At 43.2% G+C, this 21,158-nt stretch overlaps 1 protein-coding gene across 29 annotated transcripts in view; it reads right to left on the bottom strand.

Moving 5' to 3' along the window:
- The window catches only part of DTNA (dystrobrevin alpha), a 332,992-nt gene that overhangs the window by 47,916 nt on the left and 263,918 nt on the right, over positions 1-21,158 (bottom strand). For 18 of the 29 annotated variants that reach the window (XM_080683220.1, XM_080683222.1, XM_080683225.1 and 15 more), the window contains 5 exons: positions 20,721-20,875; positions 19,704-19,809; positions 17,449-17,615; positions 14,877-15,001; positions 9,276-9,359 (listed from right to left, as the gene is read on the bottom strand). In XM_080683220.1, the coding sequence (XP_080539346.1) occupies positions 9,276-9,359; positions 14,877-15,001; positions 17,449-17,615; positions 19,704-19,809; positions 20,721-20,875 (637 nt within the window). Of the gene's footprint in view, positions 1-329; positions 423-962; positions 1,041-7,667; positions 7,962-9,275; positions 9,360-14,876; positions 15,002-17,448; positions 17,616-19,703; positions 19,810-20,720; positions 20,876-21,158 lie in introns of those variants that run through there. The other 11 variants (XM_080683245.1, XM_080683218.1, XM_080683217.1 and 8 more) reach the window with 3 other exon arrangements.

The raw sequence follows: 21,158 nt of genomic DNA, 5'->3' as shown, positions 1-21,158 counted from the left end.
CAAATTCCTGCATCACCCTTGTGTGGTTCTGACATGGCACTTGTAACACAGACCAACTGTGGGACCCACATCCCTGCACCCACCTGGATGCTGATCCTTAGCATGGCGCCACTTGTACACGTTATCCCTTTGGCCAAAATATAATTCTATGGCACATTAATGGGAAATACCCAAAATGACATTAGAAAAGACATTTGAATGGAATCCGTTAAAAAGTGCCTGAGGGACACCTCTGGCACCAGTGACTGTGCCCCCTGCGGAGACTGCTTGTCAAGAGAAGGGACCACGTCCCTCTCTAAGGACAGCCAAGCAGCCAAAACTGCACTAACCATGAGGGGTGGCTCCGGAGCATGTTGACATAGAACCCGATGAGCACATGTTCCTCAGCTAGCCTGTCTGCCACATTCAGGCTGTACTGGACCCTGAAACAGGCGGGAGGAGAGAGGGTGTTGTTAGGAGAGGCGAGCAGAAAGCGGCAGAGCAGGCAGGAGCGTGTCAGTGCGCGCGGGTGGGGAGAAAGGCATTGGGAAGACCAAACAAGGAAAGGACAGGTAAGCGCTGTTCGATGCGAAACACAACGAAATCCAAGCAATGAAATCCACAATTGCATCTCACCAACTTGAAAAATACACGCTTCCAGAGAACAGATTTGCAATCTTCAAACCACTCAGGCCAAGAAATTCAACTGAACCGTAAGCGCACTGCAAGCGAAGGTTAAGTAGCCTTCGGAAAACCAAACCTGAAGCTTAGTCATTTAGAAAAAGAAGAGGAAATCAGGGGCAGTGAATAACAACACAGATGTTCCTACTCAAAATCACTGCTTGGTGCTGTTAATGGAGTTATAGCGGAGCTGCTTTCACTAAGTCAGAGATGGTCTTTCAAACACAAAGCATGTTGACAAAAGAAATCGCCATTTCTCGTGCAGTTAATGCCAGATCCCAGTCACTCGGGCTTTAACTTACCCTTTGCCCTTCAGAAAAGCCGGCGCTGCCCTAGCCAGCAGTTTGTTCTGCTCTACTTCACTGTCCTTGGGAGGAGAGCTGGTTAATAAGACGGGAAAGCCAAGAAGAGCGTAAACACGGCATTGCATTCAAGAACAGAACTGGCGACAGAGATGCCCAAGTCTGCAGCCAAGCTCCATTTGGACAGCTCTCTTATTATTTTGAAATGTTCAAGATGTTTCACATCTCCACAGAGATGAACTAGGGGTAGAAACCTGGCCTGAGGACCATTATTACAATTGCACAAACCACCAGGATCCCAGATTTGACCTCTGCTCATTGCTTAACAAATAGATTGCATTATGCCTGGACAGAATGGAAGTTCATTCAGCATTCATTACAGACGATCATGTAAACAGCCCAATGGTTCCCTACCTCCTGCCAGCCTTTATATCTCAGTCAAGAAGTTTATTTCTGCAGCCTTCCCGATATTCTCCAACTTTCTGTGTTGAATAGGAAGTTGAACATTACCGGGAGATTGCAGTCTTATTAGAAGTGCTTTGTACTTTAAGCACCATCTAGAGGGTTTCAGAAATCCCCGATGACACCAAGTATGACACGAAGTACAAGTGCACACAAAATGGACTTTAAAAAGGAAATGGTTCATGTTCTAGGAGAATTTATCTTCCTGATGAACTTACGTTTTTTTCAGCATACTAATCTCCACCTTCTAAGACTATGAATCCTGCCTGTCAGGGCCAAACAGCCACTTTAAGCCACGATAGCTGATGTTTTCCCATCCTCCCACCAAAACAGCACCCCAAACCTGGTCTCCTGAAGCATATCCCTTTATGTTCATTACCCAATAACTACCGTCTCCCTGCTGCCCAAGTCCCTCCTCCAACTGGCTTTTTTTGTAACTCAAGATTGATGTACCTACTATATAATTAACCTCAGATTCTTGCAAAACCACTCAAAACACTGGGTGGTAAATCAATGATTTCCCTGACTCGTTATGCTTTTCTGCCCCTTGACGCCCAGAAATTGTGGGGATATTTGCTAAATCAAAAGCTTAATTATAATTCCATGGGTCCAAATTCTAGTATTGAATGCATAACAAGAAAGGAAGGACCAGTAAAGAAAAGAAATATAGGAGGGTCTATCAGGGGATGTGTTTGCTACAAACGGCTCTGGTGAATCTTATGGGGGGAAGGTGATGTGTCCATAAAGCCCACCACGTGACACCAACACTAGCTCTGGAGGAGCCTTGCTGACATCAGTATGTGCAGGGCCAGGACCAGGAAGGGAGCGGAAGGCCAGATTTTCCGTTGGTGGCCTTATTCTCTCTCTCCTTTTAACTCTTTGGGTCCTTCTCTCCTTCCTCTGCTCCGCGTACCTACCTCCCCTCTTCTTTTCTTTTTCTTCCCAAGTCCCTCCTCCCTCAAGGGGATGAGCGGATGTTCTCTGTATACACATCTCTTTCCTTCTTTTTGTCATTTTCTTTGCATTGGCCCATGCCAGGATTGGTTTAAGTCCTTTCACGCTCCCTTTCCTTCCCACATGAATTCTTGGGAATCAGTTCTTGGAAAATATGGGGATGACACTATCGGTATTTATGAGTTTGTGGGAAGAAATAATTTATTTTGTTTTGCTACAGCTCTTAATGCCAGGAGTACTTCTGAGTTTTGGTACTCACTGTCCACAGAGTTTCTATACTTCCAAAAACAAGCCTTAAATTCTGCTCCTCATGACTTATTCTGGGAAGCCGAAATTATGACCAGGTATAGAGGAAATCAAGGGCACGAATAAAACAAATCAAAACCAAAAGCAAATACTCTTTCAAGATGAAATGGATCAGGAACGTAGAGAGTTGGTGGGGAAGCAGGTTTCACCTAAAACCTGGGTCTGTAAAGACTCTTCACATGAAGTGCCTTCACCAGCGTTTCTTCCGCAGCTCCTAAGGCGTTTGAAGAAAGAGGCAATGTGACCAATTTTCCTCCTGAGTTGTGAGGATCGTGACAATGTGTAGTTTATTATGATCTCTTCAAAGCCATGGATGCTCACGATATTGTACAGAATACTTTGGATTTTTAAACTTTCCTTTTGTCGCTCGGCAGTTTGCTTGGAGAAGTTAGGTGGTATGTCCAACTCATCCTGGGCTTTGGGATCAAGCACACGAGCTATGTTTTTACCAAGAAATGAACACTTTGGCCACGGCCGTGTGTCAGAGTGCAGCAATGGCTTTCGCGTCAATCAGTTCCAAAAGCTTCTGTCTTCTACACGCCCCGTCTTCAAATCTAAATGCATTCTTCCTCTTAAGCTCTGAACTGGGAACTGCCTGAGGCTCCCCTGGACCATGGGTGGGAAATCTTTTCTAATCTGAGTTCCGAGGAGAAGCAAGACTGCTATCTCTAAAATTTTATGTATTTTCTTATTGTGGTCACTTTCTTTTCACCAGGCCCTTGCCAATGTGTAGGCACATCCCTTTGCACACATATTATCAGTAATGGGTGCGGTGACAATCATACCCTGGAGGGTGTGAAAAGGTACATTTTGAAGTTTATGTGTTCTGCTAAAAAAAAAGGAGGAAGAAGTATTCCTTTAGACTACACGTTCTTTCTAAAATAGTCTCTATTTTCTCACCAATTCCCTTTTAGACCTTTGGAAAATAGTACATATAAAGATAAATGCCCCTCCAGCCCCCGTGCACACACACTGGTTTTAGAAGGATAGAGCAACTTAAAAATATTTCAAATGGACGTAATCCTGTTATTTGCAGAATTTTAATATTTCCTACAACTTTTGTGATACCATACTATGTTAGTACAGTTTTGGTAATATTATTATACTTAAAATCCTTTTTTTCTTGAAATATTAATATTTATTGCATGTAATATTATATTTAAGTTAGTTTTTCTTGAATAATTGGTGTTTAATGCATGTAACATTATATTTAAAACGCTTTTTCTTGAGATATTAATGTTTATTGCATGTATTAATATATTTAAGATAGTTTTTCTTAAAATATTAATGTTTATCACATGTAAAATATTTCATATTCATTTATTTATCTATTTATTTAAATTCACCCTTTACATTTGAAGGGTGACAACTGACACCAGTAGTTTTGCTCAAGTGTAAACATTTTTGGGGGTTCTAGATAACAGAACTACACACAAAAGCTCCCTGGGTTTTTGTTTTAACCTGAAACATATTTTTTAAGAACCACCTCTGCTTATGTTGGATTACTATTTTAGCGCTGGTCAAAGATTTTTTTCTTTTATTGAGTGTGAAAATACAAGAATTTAAACGGAAGTCCTAGATGCAGTCTCACAGAGCAGCAGCATTATAGGAATAAATTATGTTACGTGCAACAATCATGATCACAGTGGTCAACAGGAAACTGATATGGAGCCATGGCAAATTATTTTCATTTTTATTGATTTCAAATAACTGATAAACTTGTGTGGTGTTTGGACTTGTGAAGAATAACTTGTAAAGTTGGCTCCCTCCTTAAGTAACTATCAGTGTGAATAAAATTTTGCTTCTCCCTGCAATCTACATAGTTTAGGTAGAATACAAAAGAGACCACAAGTCAGTTTTGTCAGGAGCTAATTTCTTGAAAAACTGTGTTCCCGTTTCCTGTTCTTGCTTTCAAGATCTTTGATCTGAAATGTAAAGTATCTGTCACATGCACATCAGCAAACAAGCATGAAAATAATTTAGTGTCTCAGTGGGGTGACTGGCATGAAAGTCAAGCCATCCTAAGCAGCTACTATGGAAGAAACGCTAAGAATTCTTGGCTTACACTGGATTCACTACATTTACTATGTTTTCCCCCCGATAGCATCAAACCATATCAATTGTATTTTTACCAAGAGAGTCTCTAGAAGTTTGCTGGGTACAGGGCATGCACAGGCAACAACGAAAGCAACTTTATTAAGATAATAAAAGTTGTTGAAGTGAAGAAGAGAGATGACAAGTTTTAACGATGCACCAACATTTTAGCATAGGAAAGAGAGTTGAGTGGGAAGACTGGCCTATTTCAAGTTTGAAAAGTCTAGCGTATTAGTGGAGCGCTGGGGCTACATAGAATAAAGAGATAACAGCAGAGAGTGATTTATGATTTTTTTTTCAAATTTCATAAAATTTCAGACAAAAATGCCCAGAAAGTGTGAAAAGAGTAAAGAAATCCTCAGGCTAGTTAATGTATAAGTTCATCTGTTATATAATGTTAATTTATAAATTTATCTATATTTTTTTCTTACTGAAAAGGATGAGCTTTAATTTTAGGAAAAATAACCCTGAAGAAAACTTTAATTTTTAGATCAAAGGCTGAATTCAGTACCTCAATTTTATTTCTATTCACTTTTGATTACCAAAGTACAAATGCTTAAAATTTAGTTTGAACATTTTTAGTTAGGTTAATAATCTGTGTTGTTAGGTAAAGAATCTTTGGTTAAGCAAAGTGTTTGAAAAAACTGAAGAAGCCATAGTAATTAACCTTTCTTTGGTTGAACACATAAACCAATCAACCAACAAAAATAACTCACAAAGGCTGCCCACCGGGAAGAATCAGGGCTTGGGAAGCACTTAGGAGGGGGGTGTGCCTTCCCCATCTGCACTACTGAGCCTAACGCAATATTAAGTAACTAACCAAATGCTATTCTGACAAGCCAGAAAACAGCATATCTGGTTGTGTTCAATGCACTCCGTGACTCAAGCAATTTTCTAACATTTGGAGGAGTGATAAGATCTGGCTAGAGCTAGAGATCATAGCCAATGTGATTCCCTTGCTGAGTGACTTCTGTTATAGAGGTTGCATCTATAGAAACGTTTGTGAAAGCTTTACAAGATACTTATGATACCGAGGGTAGAAGAATCTAGCTGTTTAAACATTCAGAGTTTCATATTGTGGCTAACAAAGAAGATAGCCATAATTCAATGCATAATAGTATTTTACAGAAAAATCCTAGGTAAGTTTCTCACATACCCCAGGCAAGGATTTTGGCTGGATAATGAAGATTTTACAAAGGGGGCATGATACCAACAAAGATGGCAAGTGTTCAGAGGCACGATGCTGTGGGCAGTGAAGGGAGGAAAGGGCCTTTTGGACCTGGCTTTGGGTCAGTGCTTCAATAATATTTGCAACAGTGATGATATATATTTCATAAGCTTATATAATGTTGCCCCACCATACATAGCACTTGGAGCTCTTTTTCTAGTGGTGATGATAGATTTCCATTGATCCAGCCATTTTTTCTATAAATTAATTTATAAGAAAATAATCTAGGTTTAGGGATAAAGTTATGATCAAGGAAATGAATGAGGTGAATTATGTTATTTGAACCACATTCTACCTAATTACTAACCAGCATTGCGTGCGCGCGCACACACATACACACACACACACACACAGACTTCAAAGGGTTAAGGAGAGTGCCTTTGAGATTCCCTCCTTTCGTTTAAGGAAAAAGTGAATCAAGGATATAACTGGAAGTGGATATAAGAAAAGAGGATACAGCAGATGGTGGTGGTAGCCAGTTATACACTCATAAATCTGTGTGAGTCAGATCACCCGGATGTCAAAAGACTTCAAAGATACGCCCTGGTGCCCTTTGAAGATCAAAGTGGGTTGCTTGTAAAGGACTCCAGGTTGAGTAATGCCAGGAGTTTATGGCGAGAATTCTGAAGTGGTGATTTCAATTCATCCTCATTCTGCTTTATCTTTCTAAGATCTGTCACAGAAGACTGGAAACTCAGGCTAAATAAAATATCTGCATGGCAAACTTCCCTACTTTCTTAACATAGATCAGTACATTCTTGGCTTGTTTAGGTTTTTATCTGATTTTAAGAGGGGAAGTTGGGGTGGAGTAGGAGTGAGGGCAGGACTCTGGGTTACATTTATTTGGTTCCATTCTAACCATAGGAAGAATAGGACCTTTAACTTATGCCTCCACTTGGCTTTATGGGTTTCTATCAATTTTAGGGTGTAGACATGGTTAAGAAATAAGCAGTGGATCACCACTAGCATGATGCAGTGACAGAAATGAAGCACTGATAGTATGAACTTGGTTTTTAAATTCTTCTTCAATAAGAATTAGACTGCTCTCTTTGGGGAAAAAATGGCCCAGTTGGACAGAAAGATATAAGTCCTCAAATCTTTTACTACACTATGGTCCAGCCATGTGGCATTGTCTGGCCTGACCCAGTTAGTGCTAATGATCATTCCAATTGGCACTTCCATTAAAAGTCTAAAAAATCACCATCTGGGGTCTTGTGCAACAGCAGAGTCATCCAGAGAAGAAAATCCGCTTGGTACTCTTCACAGATGAGTATCTGATCTATACTGGTTTGAGGCCCCGAGATCAATAAAATAAGTGGAAAAGAGAGGAAAGAGCCGAGAAGTTCAGCTCCAGTTGGAAATTCTCAATGGACTCTCTTGAACCCCCAGAAGACCTCTGTCTCCACTGAGACGTACGACAAGAGGATTTAGTGATGGAGGAGAATGACCAGCAGTCTAGCTATGGAACTACCACTACGATTAGTGATTTGGGGCTGGGATACTGACCGTGCACAGCACCCAAGCTGAGTGACAACCAACCTTATAAGCGAATGCTCCTCAGCCACAGGGCTGGCTGCACTTAGCCCCTCAGGTGACCTGAGGGCGTCAGACAACGAGACCTCATGAATACCTCCCCTGGACAGAGCAAGGCCCACTCAGAGAGGAAGGAAGTTCAGTGTACACAGCTTTATTGAACAGCACCCTTAACACAGGCACCAGGGGCCAATCTCCCTGGTGACAGGAAGAAGTGCAAACTCTCAACAATGTGTCTGTGCTTCACAGGGGACATTCCAAAAAGATTGAAAATGGGAGAAAAGGGAAATGATCGTATTTTGGGTTAATAGGTACCATGCACCCTGGAGGAACCAGAACAGCTCAAAGTGTTATAGGGATATTTTAGAGTAGAAGAAGCCATGTTATCCATCTAGACGCATCCACCATAAGCACCGTCCGAGCTGAAATGATATAAAATGACCTTCAGTAAGGATGGAGTCGCGCTCTGCCTGACATTTGCAGAACGTAGAGATTCCTAATAAATGCACAACATCTTTCTCAACACATGCAAGCTCTTCTTTAGAGAGATGCACAGGCCTGAGTCTCTGAGAGACTTCACAGTGTATGATTTTGTCTTAGAAACGATGGTTGAATTTCTGGTGGTTCTGCAAAGGAGAGCTAAAAGGCACACTCTGAGGGCCTATGACTTCCCTGTGGAGGTTTTGTGGTTCAACTGTGTTCTCACTTCCACTTTTTACGGACGCCCATCATTTACAGGAAGGAAACCCCATGACCTGCCATGTTCTGTTTGTTCTGCTAACTACAATTATGGGGAACATCTTCATCTCAGGTTCGTGCTGATAAGCAAGAACAGGAACACAGGAAAAATAACCAGCGGGGTCCTGAGTCTCACTGTGTTCACGTCCTCACCAGAATGTACCAGGATATTACAGTGCGACTGGTACCTCAGCCACCGCTTTAGAGAAAAGACTGATTATGTGTTTTTGTAAAACATGAGACTGTATTTTCTTTTTTCCTACTGAAAGGCATTTGCAAAATCTTACAAATAGCTCCAACTATCCTTACCTTTGTTTCTGCTTTCCCGTGGGCCTTCTCCAGGTGTTTCTATGAAAATTCTCTGGTGCTTTATTTGTGATCTCTGATCAAATGTCTCAGAGCACCTCTCGGCCCCTGCGTATTTGTAACGCTGGCCCTAAATGAAGGACTGGATTCACCTGCCCTTTGCTCACAGCGGGAGTGGATCTTGTTAAAAAGATGACACACATCCACCTTTTGTTTAAGCCCAATAATCCATGACATTATTGTGTGGAAACGACATTTCCAAGTTTGGTCTTCGGCCTCTCGCCTCAGAGACTCCAGAGTTCACCAAGAAGAGGGTTCTTTTATATCTGGAGCTTTAAATTAGGAGATAGCTCCCCAGTTTCCTGGCTGAAATGGACCTTTCTAAGTGCTATGAAAGTGACTTTCTCAAAGAAAAAGAATGCATGTATGTCAGCAGTAAAATGTAAACTTCTGCATTTACTGTGGGTGCACCGTAAATGCACGTTTCTAGACGACTTTAACCACAAGAGCCATCCCATTCCTCTTTAAATGCATTCAAACGAATGAAGTTGAGAGCCATGTGGCAGAAATTTACATAACTAGTTTCTAACAATAGTCTCCCACTCTGGCTTGCACTGGAATATTTTTCTTGCCACAGAATCAAGGCTCATTACCAAAGAGAGGGCTTGTTATGTCCTAGGAATGGAACTTACCTCCTGGTGATAAAAGGACTTCCTGAGGAGGGGACAGAGTGGGAGAACAGGGTGTCATTCATGCTGGTTACAGGTCTGGGTGGCCTACAACAAAGTACATGTGGATGAAAAGTTAAAGCAAGTATACGTCGCAGGTTAAAAACTACCTCCCATCCCTGGAGGAGAGGGGGTGGGAAGACCAGAGATCTATCGTAACTCAGGACCAACATGAAATTTTACATTTTCCAATGAAATTCTTTAGATGTTTGAAAGTTACATTTCTTTGCAAATATAGAATCTCAAGTAAATATTGCGAGGCAGGTCTCCGGACACCATAGGAATGCCTCTCCGTGAGCTCCAAGCATTGCATTTCATTGAGCCATACTCTCGAAGGAAGCGAGGATTTTGAGGCAGCCTTATATTTACTGAATGGACTGGTGAATACAGTAGAATAAGGGACATAGAAAGGGAGTGCACTGACAATTCTCAGGGGGAAGGAGGTGTGAGGGGTGTGGGAAGAGATTGGACAAAATCTTACACCTATGGATGAAGACAGTGGCGGGGGGTAAGGGCATGGGGTGGGGTGGGGAATCAGGTGGAGGGGAGCTATGGGGAAAAAAAAAGAGGAACACCTGTAATAATCTGAACAATAAAGATTTATTAAAAAAAATAAAGGGAGAAGCTCTGAAAACGTAATAATGGTCAGAATTTGCATCCTCTTGCAAAGAAGAGGATTTCAGAAGCTCTGGAAACTTCCTCCCGCATTCCCATGAAAATGGTGCTCTCCCAACATGCCCAGTCTGGAAGGACCAGGCTAACAAAATCATCTTGTGCTTTATTTGCTCTTTGTTGTAACTGAAGATGCAAGTAAGCGCCGCAAGTATGTACTGACTTTCTGTTACCTGGGTGAGCCAGATGTAGGGCACCTGGTGCAAGGCATCCCATAAACTTCACTTTTTTTTCATATGGTGGGAGGAAAAAAATAGTTTCAACATTCCTCCAAATTGTCCATGTCCCTAAACACCAACTCCTCAGGTCTGTCATCCCCTGTCTGATTTTTCATTTCATCCTGTCATGGTTTCACCATCGCTAATGTCTTAGTTCAGGTAAAATGAAAGCGCTACGATCCCTATCTCATCTCCAAACAGTTTTTAATCTGATTTTAGGTTTATTGTCAGATAATACGTGGTAAGATGAGATGGGATTGACAGTTCAAAAGGTAGGGAATGAGGCAGGGCATCATTTTGAGTCAGAAGAAATTTTTATTTCATTATAATTCCATATTTGAGTAGAATTATTTGAAGAGGAAAAATTAATTCTAGCCTATAGAGTCTACTTGTGTTTGCTTGAACAAGAGCCAAACTTGTAATGGTTTAATTTTTATCTTAGGGCAGTGGTTGGCAAACTCATTAGTCAACAGAGCGGCAAACCGAGCCGCAGTTTGCCGACCACTGTCTTAGGGAATCAGAGCTAGTTTGCCTTGAACAGAACACTTTCACTTTACAAGAAGGATGCTAATTTTATACAAATGTCCTCTGTGAATTTTCAGAAGTCAGGAATGTCAGATTTTAAAACAGTAAACAGAATGAAATAATAAAATATCTTACATTGTAGATTTGGTAAAGTTGAAAAAAATAAACTAGACCAACATTTGTGTGTGTTTTGTTTTTTACTCTCTCTCTCTCTCTCTTTTTTTTTAAATTTTCCCATCTTGCTCTATCTCTCGGCAATGAGAAACAAGTAGATTTGCAATGCTTTTTAACTAGCCTGGTAAATTTACTTTACTAAACATGGCCATTGCAAAGCTGAAAGTTGTAGTTTATTAGTAAATGGCTTCACGTTTAAGGATCATCATAAAAATGTTGAACTTGGGACACAGAAAGGCTAACCTTGGGAGTAAATAGTGACTTTCAAAGGGACTAAAGTTCCTATTTCCTCCACAGTCAAATGGCAAGTTACCTTATGTAAAAAATAGGTCCCATTGAGAATTTTACATGTACTTACTCTTATAAGACAGAAACAGCTCCACAAGATAAAGCCGGGGGTAGGGGGGGGCTAGTGCAAGATTTTCTTCCTGAACAAAAATCTCTAGCGGACATTTTTATAAAACCGGCATTCTTCTGGTAAACCGAGTGTTCAGCTCGAGGCAGAATTAGTTTTAAACTAGCCTCCAGCCACTCACTGTTTTGTGTCTCATAATCCTATATAATAAAGATGTAATATGCAAATGGTCCTTACGCTGGGAAGCATAACGACCAGATCACCAGATCACGGATCAGCAGAGGGTGGGGCTGAGAGCTACAGGAGGGGGCAGGGCAGCAAGCTATTTGGGGGGAGGTAGGGAGGGCAGGGGATGGGGGGTAGGGAGGGCGGGGACAGCTATAGGAGGGTGGGGCAGCAGGCGGAGAGCTACTGGGGGCAGCAGCGAGCTACTGGCACACGGATTCGTGCGCAGGGCTACTAGTCATTTATTACAAGTTTTTGTAAGTACATTGGGGAGGACTGAACTACTTACCAAGTATCACTTTGGGCAGCAAAGAATTGAATAGAATAGAGACTGTTAATCATGGCAACATTTACAAGCAATACGATAGCTAAGTACAAATGTTAAAATACCAAAATGTCACCCACTTAAGTGGCCATTATGTGCTTATAATAATTTAAAGCAGCTAAGTGAACAGCATATTTAAAAATTAGAAGTCTTACGTATCCCTACCCAAAAACATAAGATAAAAAGAGGACATGTTCAGGGCATTGACATTGGAATAACAAATAGGGAGGAAAAAAATCTCTAATGCCAAAAATAGAAAAAAGATTCTGTTCTAACAGAGACAGAATAGTCTACATCCAGAATTTCTTACATGTTATTTCAACAATTAAATATTTTTCACAATTTGCAAATGAAGACATTTGGAAAATGTATTAACAATGAGGATAGATCAGTCTTTTCATTTAAAAGCTATTTTGAGAATCTGGTTCAATATATAGAACTTTCCTCAGAAAAAAAGGGCATATTTTGTGTAGTATTTTAAGGGAATCCTAGAACCCAACTTGTGTAGATACAGCCCTCACTAAGCTCAGTTAATAACACATCAGATCATACTGCCACTGTAAATTAAAGTTAAAAAAATCTTACCCAATTAACACCCCCCCAATCGTGAGCCAACTGGGTACAAGTCCTGCAGTAGGTGATGTGCCGTGTGAAACTGATCTGATTCCGCACTGCCCCACCTCCTAATTCTTTCTAGAAGAGGAAGGCAGCACCCTATTTCCGCTGGACTGCAAAGCGCTAGAGCCAGGCCATTCACATCCCAGCCTCTCTATCCTCACACCCGGCAGCTGTGATCGGACTGTGCGCTGGGGGTCTGGTAGGCAGTGGCTGTGGCAGAGCACAGAGCACAGACCCGCCCCCACGTCGTTTTGTTCATTCATTCACAAGTTAGGGATTGTCTCGCTCTGGGGAGGAAAGCTGAGCCTTAGTAAGAGTAGCCGGCGTGAGGTCATTTTCTGAAAAGTGGTTGGCGCTTGGGCACTCTCCACATTGATTTACCCCTGGTTTATTTTTAGCAGCAACATTTCCAAAAGTAAGTTAACCGCCTTCTGCAGAACCGGTTTACATTGGTTTTCGGATGCTTAGTCCATGCCGGCAACTGGAGCCTCCAGACTGTGTATTGCTGAGGACCGTGAACCCTCAAAGCCACTTGGGACCAAACTGAACAAAGCGCTGGAGTATTTATCCCAAGTCCACGGACATGGTACTTGCTTGGGTCCATCAGACGCAAGTTACTGCTTTCTAAGGGTTTGGGGCCCACAGCAGTGCTGCTTGCGGGTCATGTTCTGAGCTGCCCGAGCATGGGTTTGGCCTTGGTGACTCCCTAATATCCGAGGTCTGATCTGCCCGCATCCTGATGCCAACACATAACCGCAGGCTCTGCGGTGCTGTGGGTCCTGCTGAACTTGCAAACGAAAGGCCAAGGCCGTCCAGAGGAGAGAACCACCTATTCCCGAGGCACCTGTGACTCCATCGTTCCTACCTGAGCCCAGGACAGCACCAAGAAAACCGCTCCTCCCCTGCTGTCTTGGCCATGGGGCTGCGAGAGACTCCAGGGCATGGCGGGGGCGGGGGGGGGGGGGAGGGGGGGGGAGGGGAGCCTGCGCCCTGGCCCAGGCCCCTGTCCACCAAACTCACACATACTTTGGAGAAATATTTTTGAAACGTCTTCTTTTTAGATGTTCTGATGAATTTTCCCACCAATCCCCTCTTTAACTGCGCCTCCACCCGTGCCCCGCCCCCAACCCCCACCAGGCCATGATCCTTCTAAAGTTATACAGCTCGGGATAAAACAGCAATCTCCCGGTTTACTGCCATCATTAAGATGACTGGCTGTGCAGGAAAATAAAACAGAGGGCTTTTTTATTTGGGACTCGGCACATATGACATTAAGGTAAAGCGTACTTTAGAATTTTCTTATCACGGTAATTCTATTGATCATTAACTTCCAATTGTGCAAACTCCACTAACATCCATATTTTATAACCATGCTTTTCCTCTCTAGGTGAACTGCATTAGTGTTGCACACTCTACTTGTACAGCTGGGCATCTGTACTGTATACCTCTACCACAAACAGTATAATGGTATTATATTCAGTCTTTGTTTTCTTATCCTCACCCAAAGATATTGTTTATTGATATTCTGACAGAGAGAGAGAGAGAGAAAGAGAGAGAGAAATAGAGAGATGTGAGAGAAGTGGAAGGTGGCATCCTGACTGGGGATCGAACCTGAAACCTAGGCATGTGCCCTGACCGGGAACTAAACTGCAACCTTTGGTGTACGGGACAATACTCCACCCAACCAAACCACCCAGCCAGGGCTCATTCAGTCTCCTTTTTTTTAAAATTAAATTTTGAAACACGGTTCCTGACAACTGATAAGAAATTGCTTTTCTATGGATCTGCCAATAAAGAAAGATTTCTCTAGAGCAGTGGTTCTCAACCTTTCTAATGCCGCGACCCTTTAATACAGTTCCTCATGTTGTGGTGACCCCCAATCATAAAATTATTTTCGTTGCTACTTCATAACTGTCATTTTGCTACTGTTATGAATCGTAATGTAAGTATCTGTGTTTTCCGATGGTCTTAGGCTCTACAGCAGCGGTTCTCAACCTGTGAGTTCTCAACCTTTCTAATGTCGCGACCCACAGGTTGAGAACCGCTAGCAGGGTCGCCTAAGACCATCGGAAAACACAGATATTTACATTACGATTCATAACAGTAGCAAAATGACAGTTATGAAGTAGCAACGAAAATAATTTTATGGTTGGGGGTCACCACAACATGAGGAACTGTATTAAAGGGTCACGGCATTAAAAAGGTTGAGAACCACTGCTCTAGAGGGAAGGCGGGGGGTGAGGGAGTAAGAGATCAACCAAAGGACTTGTATGCATGCATACAAGCATAACCAATGGACACAGACAGGGGGAGGTGAGGGCATGTGCTGGGGGGTGGGGGCCGCCAGGGAGAGGCCAATGGGGGAAAAGGAGACTTACGTAATACTTCAAACAATAAAGACTTTAAATTAAAAAAAGAAAGATGTCTCTTAACGTAGAGGCAGAGACACTCACACGATGTGGGCCAAGTTGAGCGGCTTCTCGGGCTGGTCGGGGAACATGGGGTGCAAAGGCTCACGGCTAGAAGCACAGCTCAGGGACTTGCTTAATGCGTTCGTTAGCTTCTTAGCTGGTGATTTCTGGAAAGAAGCAGACAGACAGAGGTGATAACAACTAATGTTTATGTAACATTTTGTCAGATGATTTGCTTTCACACTAGGTAATCAATCATTCATTCTCTCACTCATTCAAGCAATCCTCTTTGAGTGCCTACTCTAAGTCGGGCGTCTGCTCAGTGGTAAGTAAGCCAGCAAGGTACCCGGCTCCTGCTGCTTAGTGATATGGGCACTCGGCGGGCACGGGCCCTGAGCGGGGCCTTCGTGGACAGCAGGAGTCCATCTGGCAGAAACTCAGGGGCTGGGAAGGTGATTCCGATGGAGGAAGAAGAGGCGAGCAGGAGGCCCATCATTCAAGTCCTACCAGGTCACATAAGGACTGTGGCCTTTATCTCCAATGCAGGGGGGACAATGAAGTGTTTAAATCACGGAGGCGGCAGCATCGGACTGGATTCTGGAAGGATTGCCCCCACCTCAGAAGGAAGGAGGGAGATGAGCAAGAGGCTTTGCAGGAACCCACCTAACTAAAGGCGAGAGTGGAATTTCAATCTGAGTCTTTTTAAATTTTTAATTGATTTCAGAGAGGCAGGGAGAGGGAGAGAGAGAGAAACATCAATGATGAGAGGGTCATTGATTGGCTGCCTCCTGTATGCCCCACAAGGGGGATCAAGCCCACAACCCGGGCATGTGCCCTGACCAGGAATCGAACCATGACCTCCTGGTTCATAGGTCAATGCTCAACCACTGAGCCATGTCAGCAGGGCCAATCTGAGTCTTGAGAATTTAAAATTCATGTTCTTTTCAGAGCATCATGCTACCTGTTGGTCATTTAGATTGCTGGGATGTTTGCCTTAAAATTCCACAGCCAAAATGATAAAAAATAATTTACCACATATAATAAACCTTTATAACAAATGCTTCCTTTCCAGGAGAATCCATTTATAATTTTCTTCACTTTCTTTAACACAGAGAGCCCATAAGTGGTAATATGTGGTTTTTATCCTCATTCTTGAAAAGCTGAGCAGTAGGAGCACTGTTCAAGAAGTTCCACTTTGGTTTTTGCTAGGAGATGTAATTCTTAGAAGACTTACATCAGCAACACAATAGAGCTCTTCACCGCATAAATATCGGGGCCCCTTCGTCTTCTTGAGGAGTCTAATCTGACTTTAGTAGAGACACTGCCCTCCTAAATAATTTTAGAATCTTCAATCCCTAAGAAAAAGGCCCCTTATCTGATTTTAGCATTTACATAAAAGAACAATTAAAAATGATTAGTCTTCAAGCACCGGTCCTCCAGAATTTGGGATAGAATAAATTTGAAAATTGGTACTATGTTGACAATAAGAAAACAGAAAGTGCTTTCTTCTATGTTCTATACTGAAATGTATCTCATCATCGGGGTCAGTACATCTATCCTCAGCACATGACGTGGCCACCAGTGACAGTGGCCTGGGAACTGGCATGAAGCCCTCAGTATGTGACGTCTTAGTGAAGAACTGTCCCTTGAACTCAGAGTCTGACAGGTGCTAAGCAATTGATATATGTACACTGACCATGAGTTCCCAATAACAATGCCTGGAAAGAACACTCCGACTTAAAATGCATATTCTGAAGATTTTCCTTTTTTTAAAAAGTAAGTTACTCTTTAAGTAAAGACTATATGTTCAATTGAAACATAAAAATATAGAAAAAAAAACTAAAAGAAAGTTTGCATTTTCTTGTGGGAGAACTACTTCAAGAGGGGTGGGCAGGGCTGAGGCTATGTCCGTCCCACGAAGCACAAGAACACCGCCATTGGGGCAGCCAGCTCACGGAGGCAAGTTCCTCCCTTAGACCCAGTGGCATGTGCCCCTGAGAAAACATCCAGCACAGGGACCCATGCTCCCGGGTCACCTTCAGCAAGTCGCTCACCTGCCCCCTTCACGAAAGATGGTTTGCTAATGCAGCCACAGGACCCCCTCTTCCCCAAAGTAAAATGGAACAGCATCGTCAAGCCCACAAGCTCACACGCCTTTCCTCTACTTTTCAGTCGTGCACCTAAGAGAACTCCAGAATCTAAGAAAAAAGAAACTAGCAACCATTTTTCAGCAACTCTCACAAAACACAAAAAGGGGCAGGCCAAAACAAAAACCCATCACAGGTTGAAAAGAACCTTAATTGACTGTGAAATGATTAGGTTCCAGAAGGCGCTTGCTATTTGGTTGTTAGCTAAATCACGACGGAGAGCTGCATTTCAAGAAGTAACGTAATTGGAGTCTTCCTACAGTTGAAGTCTCAGGAAGCTACACGGGGTTCGGATACCCTCTGAAAGAGACCCCAGTAAGAGGGGGTGCGTTCGGAGGGAAGGGGAAGAAGGAATGTTGACGACGGGGTAAGTGCACTGCTGAATTCTGTCACCCTCCTTGACATTCCCTTGCATTCGGGTCGCACGCACACATCCAACTTTAAGCATCGCCTGGTCCTTGCCTTACCCATGACGTGTACTCTTTCATTTGGTGCTGGTTGCTATGGGAACCCCCGGCATGTCCCCTCCAGAAGCAGTCCTGGCAGAGCTGGTAATTGTGACACTGTTGGCATCGGTAGCGGAATCCCATCATGCTCTCGCTGTGGCAGAAGGAACACTCCACCGGGTGGAAGACTGAGGAGGCAGCAAACGGAGAAAAAATAAGAAAACCCGAGTGCGAGCCAGGCTAGGGACAAACACAGCCTGACGGGGTGGCGCTTTCTGCGGTGTGCCCTGATGCCAGATGACAGTCGGGTTGGGCTGCGGGAAGCATTGTGTTTATTCCAGGCGTCTCACTGCCCTTTTCAGGCGCGTGTGTGGAGGTGGAAGAAATGAGGTGGAGGAGAGGTGTTCTTTTAACAACAAGTTTCTGGATGCCACTTGCTCTTTCTACTCCCATCTCTTACACTACAATAATATAAATGACCCAAACTGGCCCGTTCCCCCCCAAACTGCTCTCTGTCTCCAGGAGGCCAGCACAGTCCCTGGGAGACTCAGCACCATGGATGGACACGGCTGACCATCCAGCAGGGAGAGAGCAAAAAGGGAGACAGGAGAAAGGAGAGGGAGGAAAAAGAAAGAAAAATGGAGGGAGAGCAGGGAAACTGGATGAGAGAATTGAGTTATTTTTTTAAAATGAAGCAGCTAAGGGGCTGACTTAGTCAGTCACACTGCCTCCATCTAACAAACAGATTTGTTTTCTTTCCTAAGAGGCAGATGGGCCGGGCCCAAGGAGACAAGTAAATGATCTAAAGACAGTTCCAGTTCAGACGGCTCAGGAGGCACAACTGTCTTTGGCAGAAAATGGGAACCACGAGGCAGGTAAGGGAAAATGGTTGACATCGGAAGCTAACAAATGATCAAATCCAAGTAACTGTCTCTACGCTATGAGCTAAAGATTGTAAACAACAACAATTCTTGCCTTTGGTCACCTTATTCTCTGGCTAGCCAGCCAGGGAGAAGAATGTACATGGAAATAAACGAAGGGAAAAAGCCAGCTGTAACCACAAAGGCATGACCAGCGCTGGAGGTAGTGCCTTCTGACTGAGCACCAATCCTCCTTTTTCCGGCTCCTGGGAAAGGCAGGGTGAGCCCTGGATTACAGGCAACTGCTCTCGGGGACAGGCCTGCGAAACCCATTTCCTGCAACAGGAAGTGCTGAGCCACAGGGTGAAATTACAGCCTCCTGATGGAAGGTGACTAGCTCTCAACTGTGAACAGTAACATGGACTCGGGTTGCATGATCCGACCTTGACTGCTCTTTGCTTCTGCGGATGAGTAAGAAACATACAAAAATAAATCTATGCTTGGAGGTGATTACAGAGCACCTACTTAATTCATTTTTAAAATCTTCTCCATGAGCAAAACAGGATACATTTATAACTTTTAACTGAGAGAGATAATAAGGGCAGATGCTAGACGTTCTGAATGGGAACATAAACGTAAGCTAACTTTACCTCCAATGTATATTAAAGAAATGTGTAAGAGTTAAGATCCTAGTAAGAGATATGGGATAAATGACTTTCTATTTACGTCTGGAGAAGTCTCAGACTTAAATTGAATAACAAATAAGAACATCTAAAGATTAGAGAAGGAGGCACTGAATTGCTCCATGTTTAAATTTCTTTAAACCTCCTTCTGAACTGTGGCTTCCATTTAAACTTGGGTGTATCAGTATTTACTCCTTTTCCCCTAGAAAACTCGCCCTTGTAAAAAAAGCACATTTCAAAAGTCCGCATGGCCTTTGTCTTCCACATAACTACAACCACTGAAATGTCATTCAGAGCACATGACAAGAGATGGGTTTCTCTCATCCAGTTTTTTCCCTTCTCCCCCACCTGTTCCTGGCCCAGTGCCTAGGAAGACACGGTCAATGCCAAGATAAGCCAATATTGGAAATCCAGACCTAAAACAAATAATGGAAAAGATCACATTCGTTACTGAGATTCCTCTGTTGTATCAAGTCTTTAAGCCACATCTGACCTGTGACTGCGGGGTACACAGGGAGATGACATGAGCTTTTAGCACTGACCGTCTTAACTTGGCCGTGCACCCACAGGGCCTTGTTAAAGATCAGGGAGACCAGTTAGGTGCATCCTAAACAAAGCTCGGAACAGCAAAATCGATCTCCCTAAAACCATGACCTTGGCTTAATAAGCATAGAGTTGATCGGCTAATTTCAATGATCAAAAAGCCTGCCTGCGCTCAGCAGTGACGACTCACCATTCTCTACATTCGCCAGTCGATGCAGGAGGGGCAGCCAGACCAGACACTGCGGGGGAGGATCCGACATGAGCGTGTCCAAGAAACCGTTTAACGTGACCTTCTTCTGCATAAAAAACAAAACGCAATAAAAAACAACAACACACCAATCCATAGTAATTGAGAACAGAGAATACGCTTAATTTAGCTGCTCTGCAGCTATCATTTGAGATGGAACAGGACGTTCAATGAGCCTCTAATGTACGAAGAAACAGAACTTGAAACTAAGTTCGGCAGAACTTAAAACACTGAGTGTGTTTTACATGTATACACACAACTGAATTATCTCCACGGAGGCCGAGGCAAGACGCTCACACAGAGAAAAACAATTCTGGGGGCATTGCTTTCCCAGGTGAGGGACGTTTCCATAAAACATTACCCAGCTGTGGATCATGGCACCTGCCACAGTTCCACACCTGTCTCCTGCATTTGCACACCAAGGGGCTTCCCCAGGCTAACCGGTAGCAACCTCAGGTAAAACCTCTCTCAGAGCCCTAAATGTCCCGTGTCCTGGAAGATTTAGGTAGCCGCGTCTCTCATCTTTTGAGACTCCCACAGAGCGACATGGCAAGGGCCATACTTTTTCGTCTTCTTTGACAAACAGAGGTGAAACTTGGTGGTGTGTCAGACGTGTGTGCGTCAGACGTGTGTGCGTCAGACGTGTGTTTCTTATGAGGCGGAGGGACATTTTGGCCCTTTTGAGAGGACAATGATAATGATCCAGAGACTATAGGGTTGTTGTAGGATTGCATTCGACAATGCAAGGAAACAGCTCAGCATGGTGCCTGGCTCGTGGTCAGTAGACATCACCTGTTATGATGATGCAGGTGTGTGAAGTTTAGTGCCTGATTCACAGGCCATTTGTCAGACGCCGGAAGATAGGCTACAGGTTATCACTTGTCTAAGAACTGCCTGGAGTGACACACAGGAGGAGAACAGCTGTTCAGAAGATGCTTCCTGACACACGTTCTTTCCTACCTGCTGAGAGAAGCAGGACCTGGCTGACTGTTCCGTGTAACCGAATGAGGGCCCTTCAAACACTGCTGTGGGCAGTTTGAGGACTTCCCGCAGGAACTGATCATAGCGTCCATAAACCATCACCCCACTGGAGTCAGAAATCATTGAGAAAATATCTGATGGGAGAAAAAGGAAAGATACTTATTCTTCACATAAACATTCCCCACTGTTTCAGTTTAACGTATGTTTCAAATAACACAAATGTGGCAGAATAAATGATGTCTATGAAAGAATAATAGAAAAGCTATTTTTTTATGCTGAAATATTTCTGGCAGGGTGTTTTCTTTGGTGTCTTTTTGTAGACGATTCTGGCACATAGCTTTAATTAGTAATTAGGATAAGATTAGCATATTTTGATAAGACAGAGCACATAACATTGTTATTGTGGTCAATTATTAA

The sequence above is a fragment of the Plecotus auritus genome (genome assembly GCF_963455305.1).
Source record: "Plecotus auritus genome assembly, chromosome: 8".
NCBI lineage: Eukaryota > Metazoa > Chordata > Mammalia > Chiroptera > Vespertilionidae > Plecotus > Plecotus auritus.
Note: the sequence above shows the minus strand (reverse complement) of the source record. Positions and strands in the feature narration are given on the sequence as shown.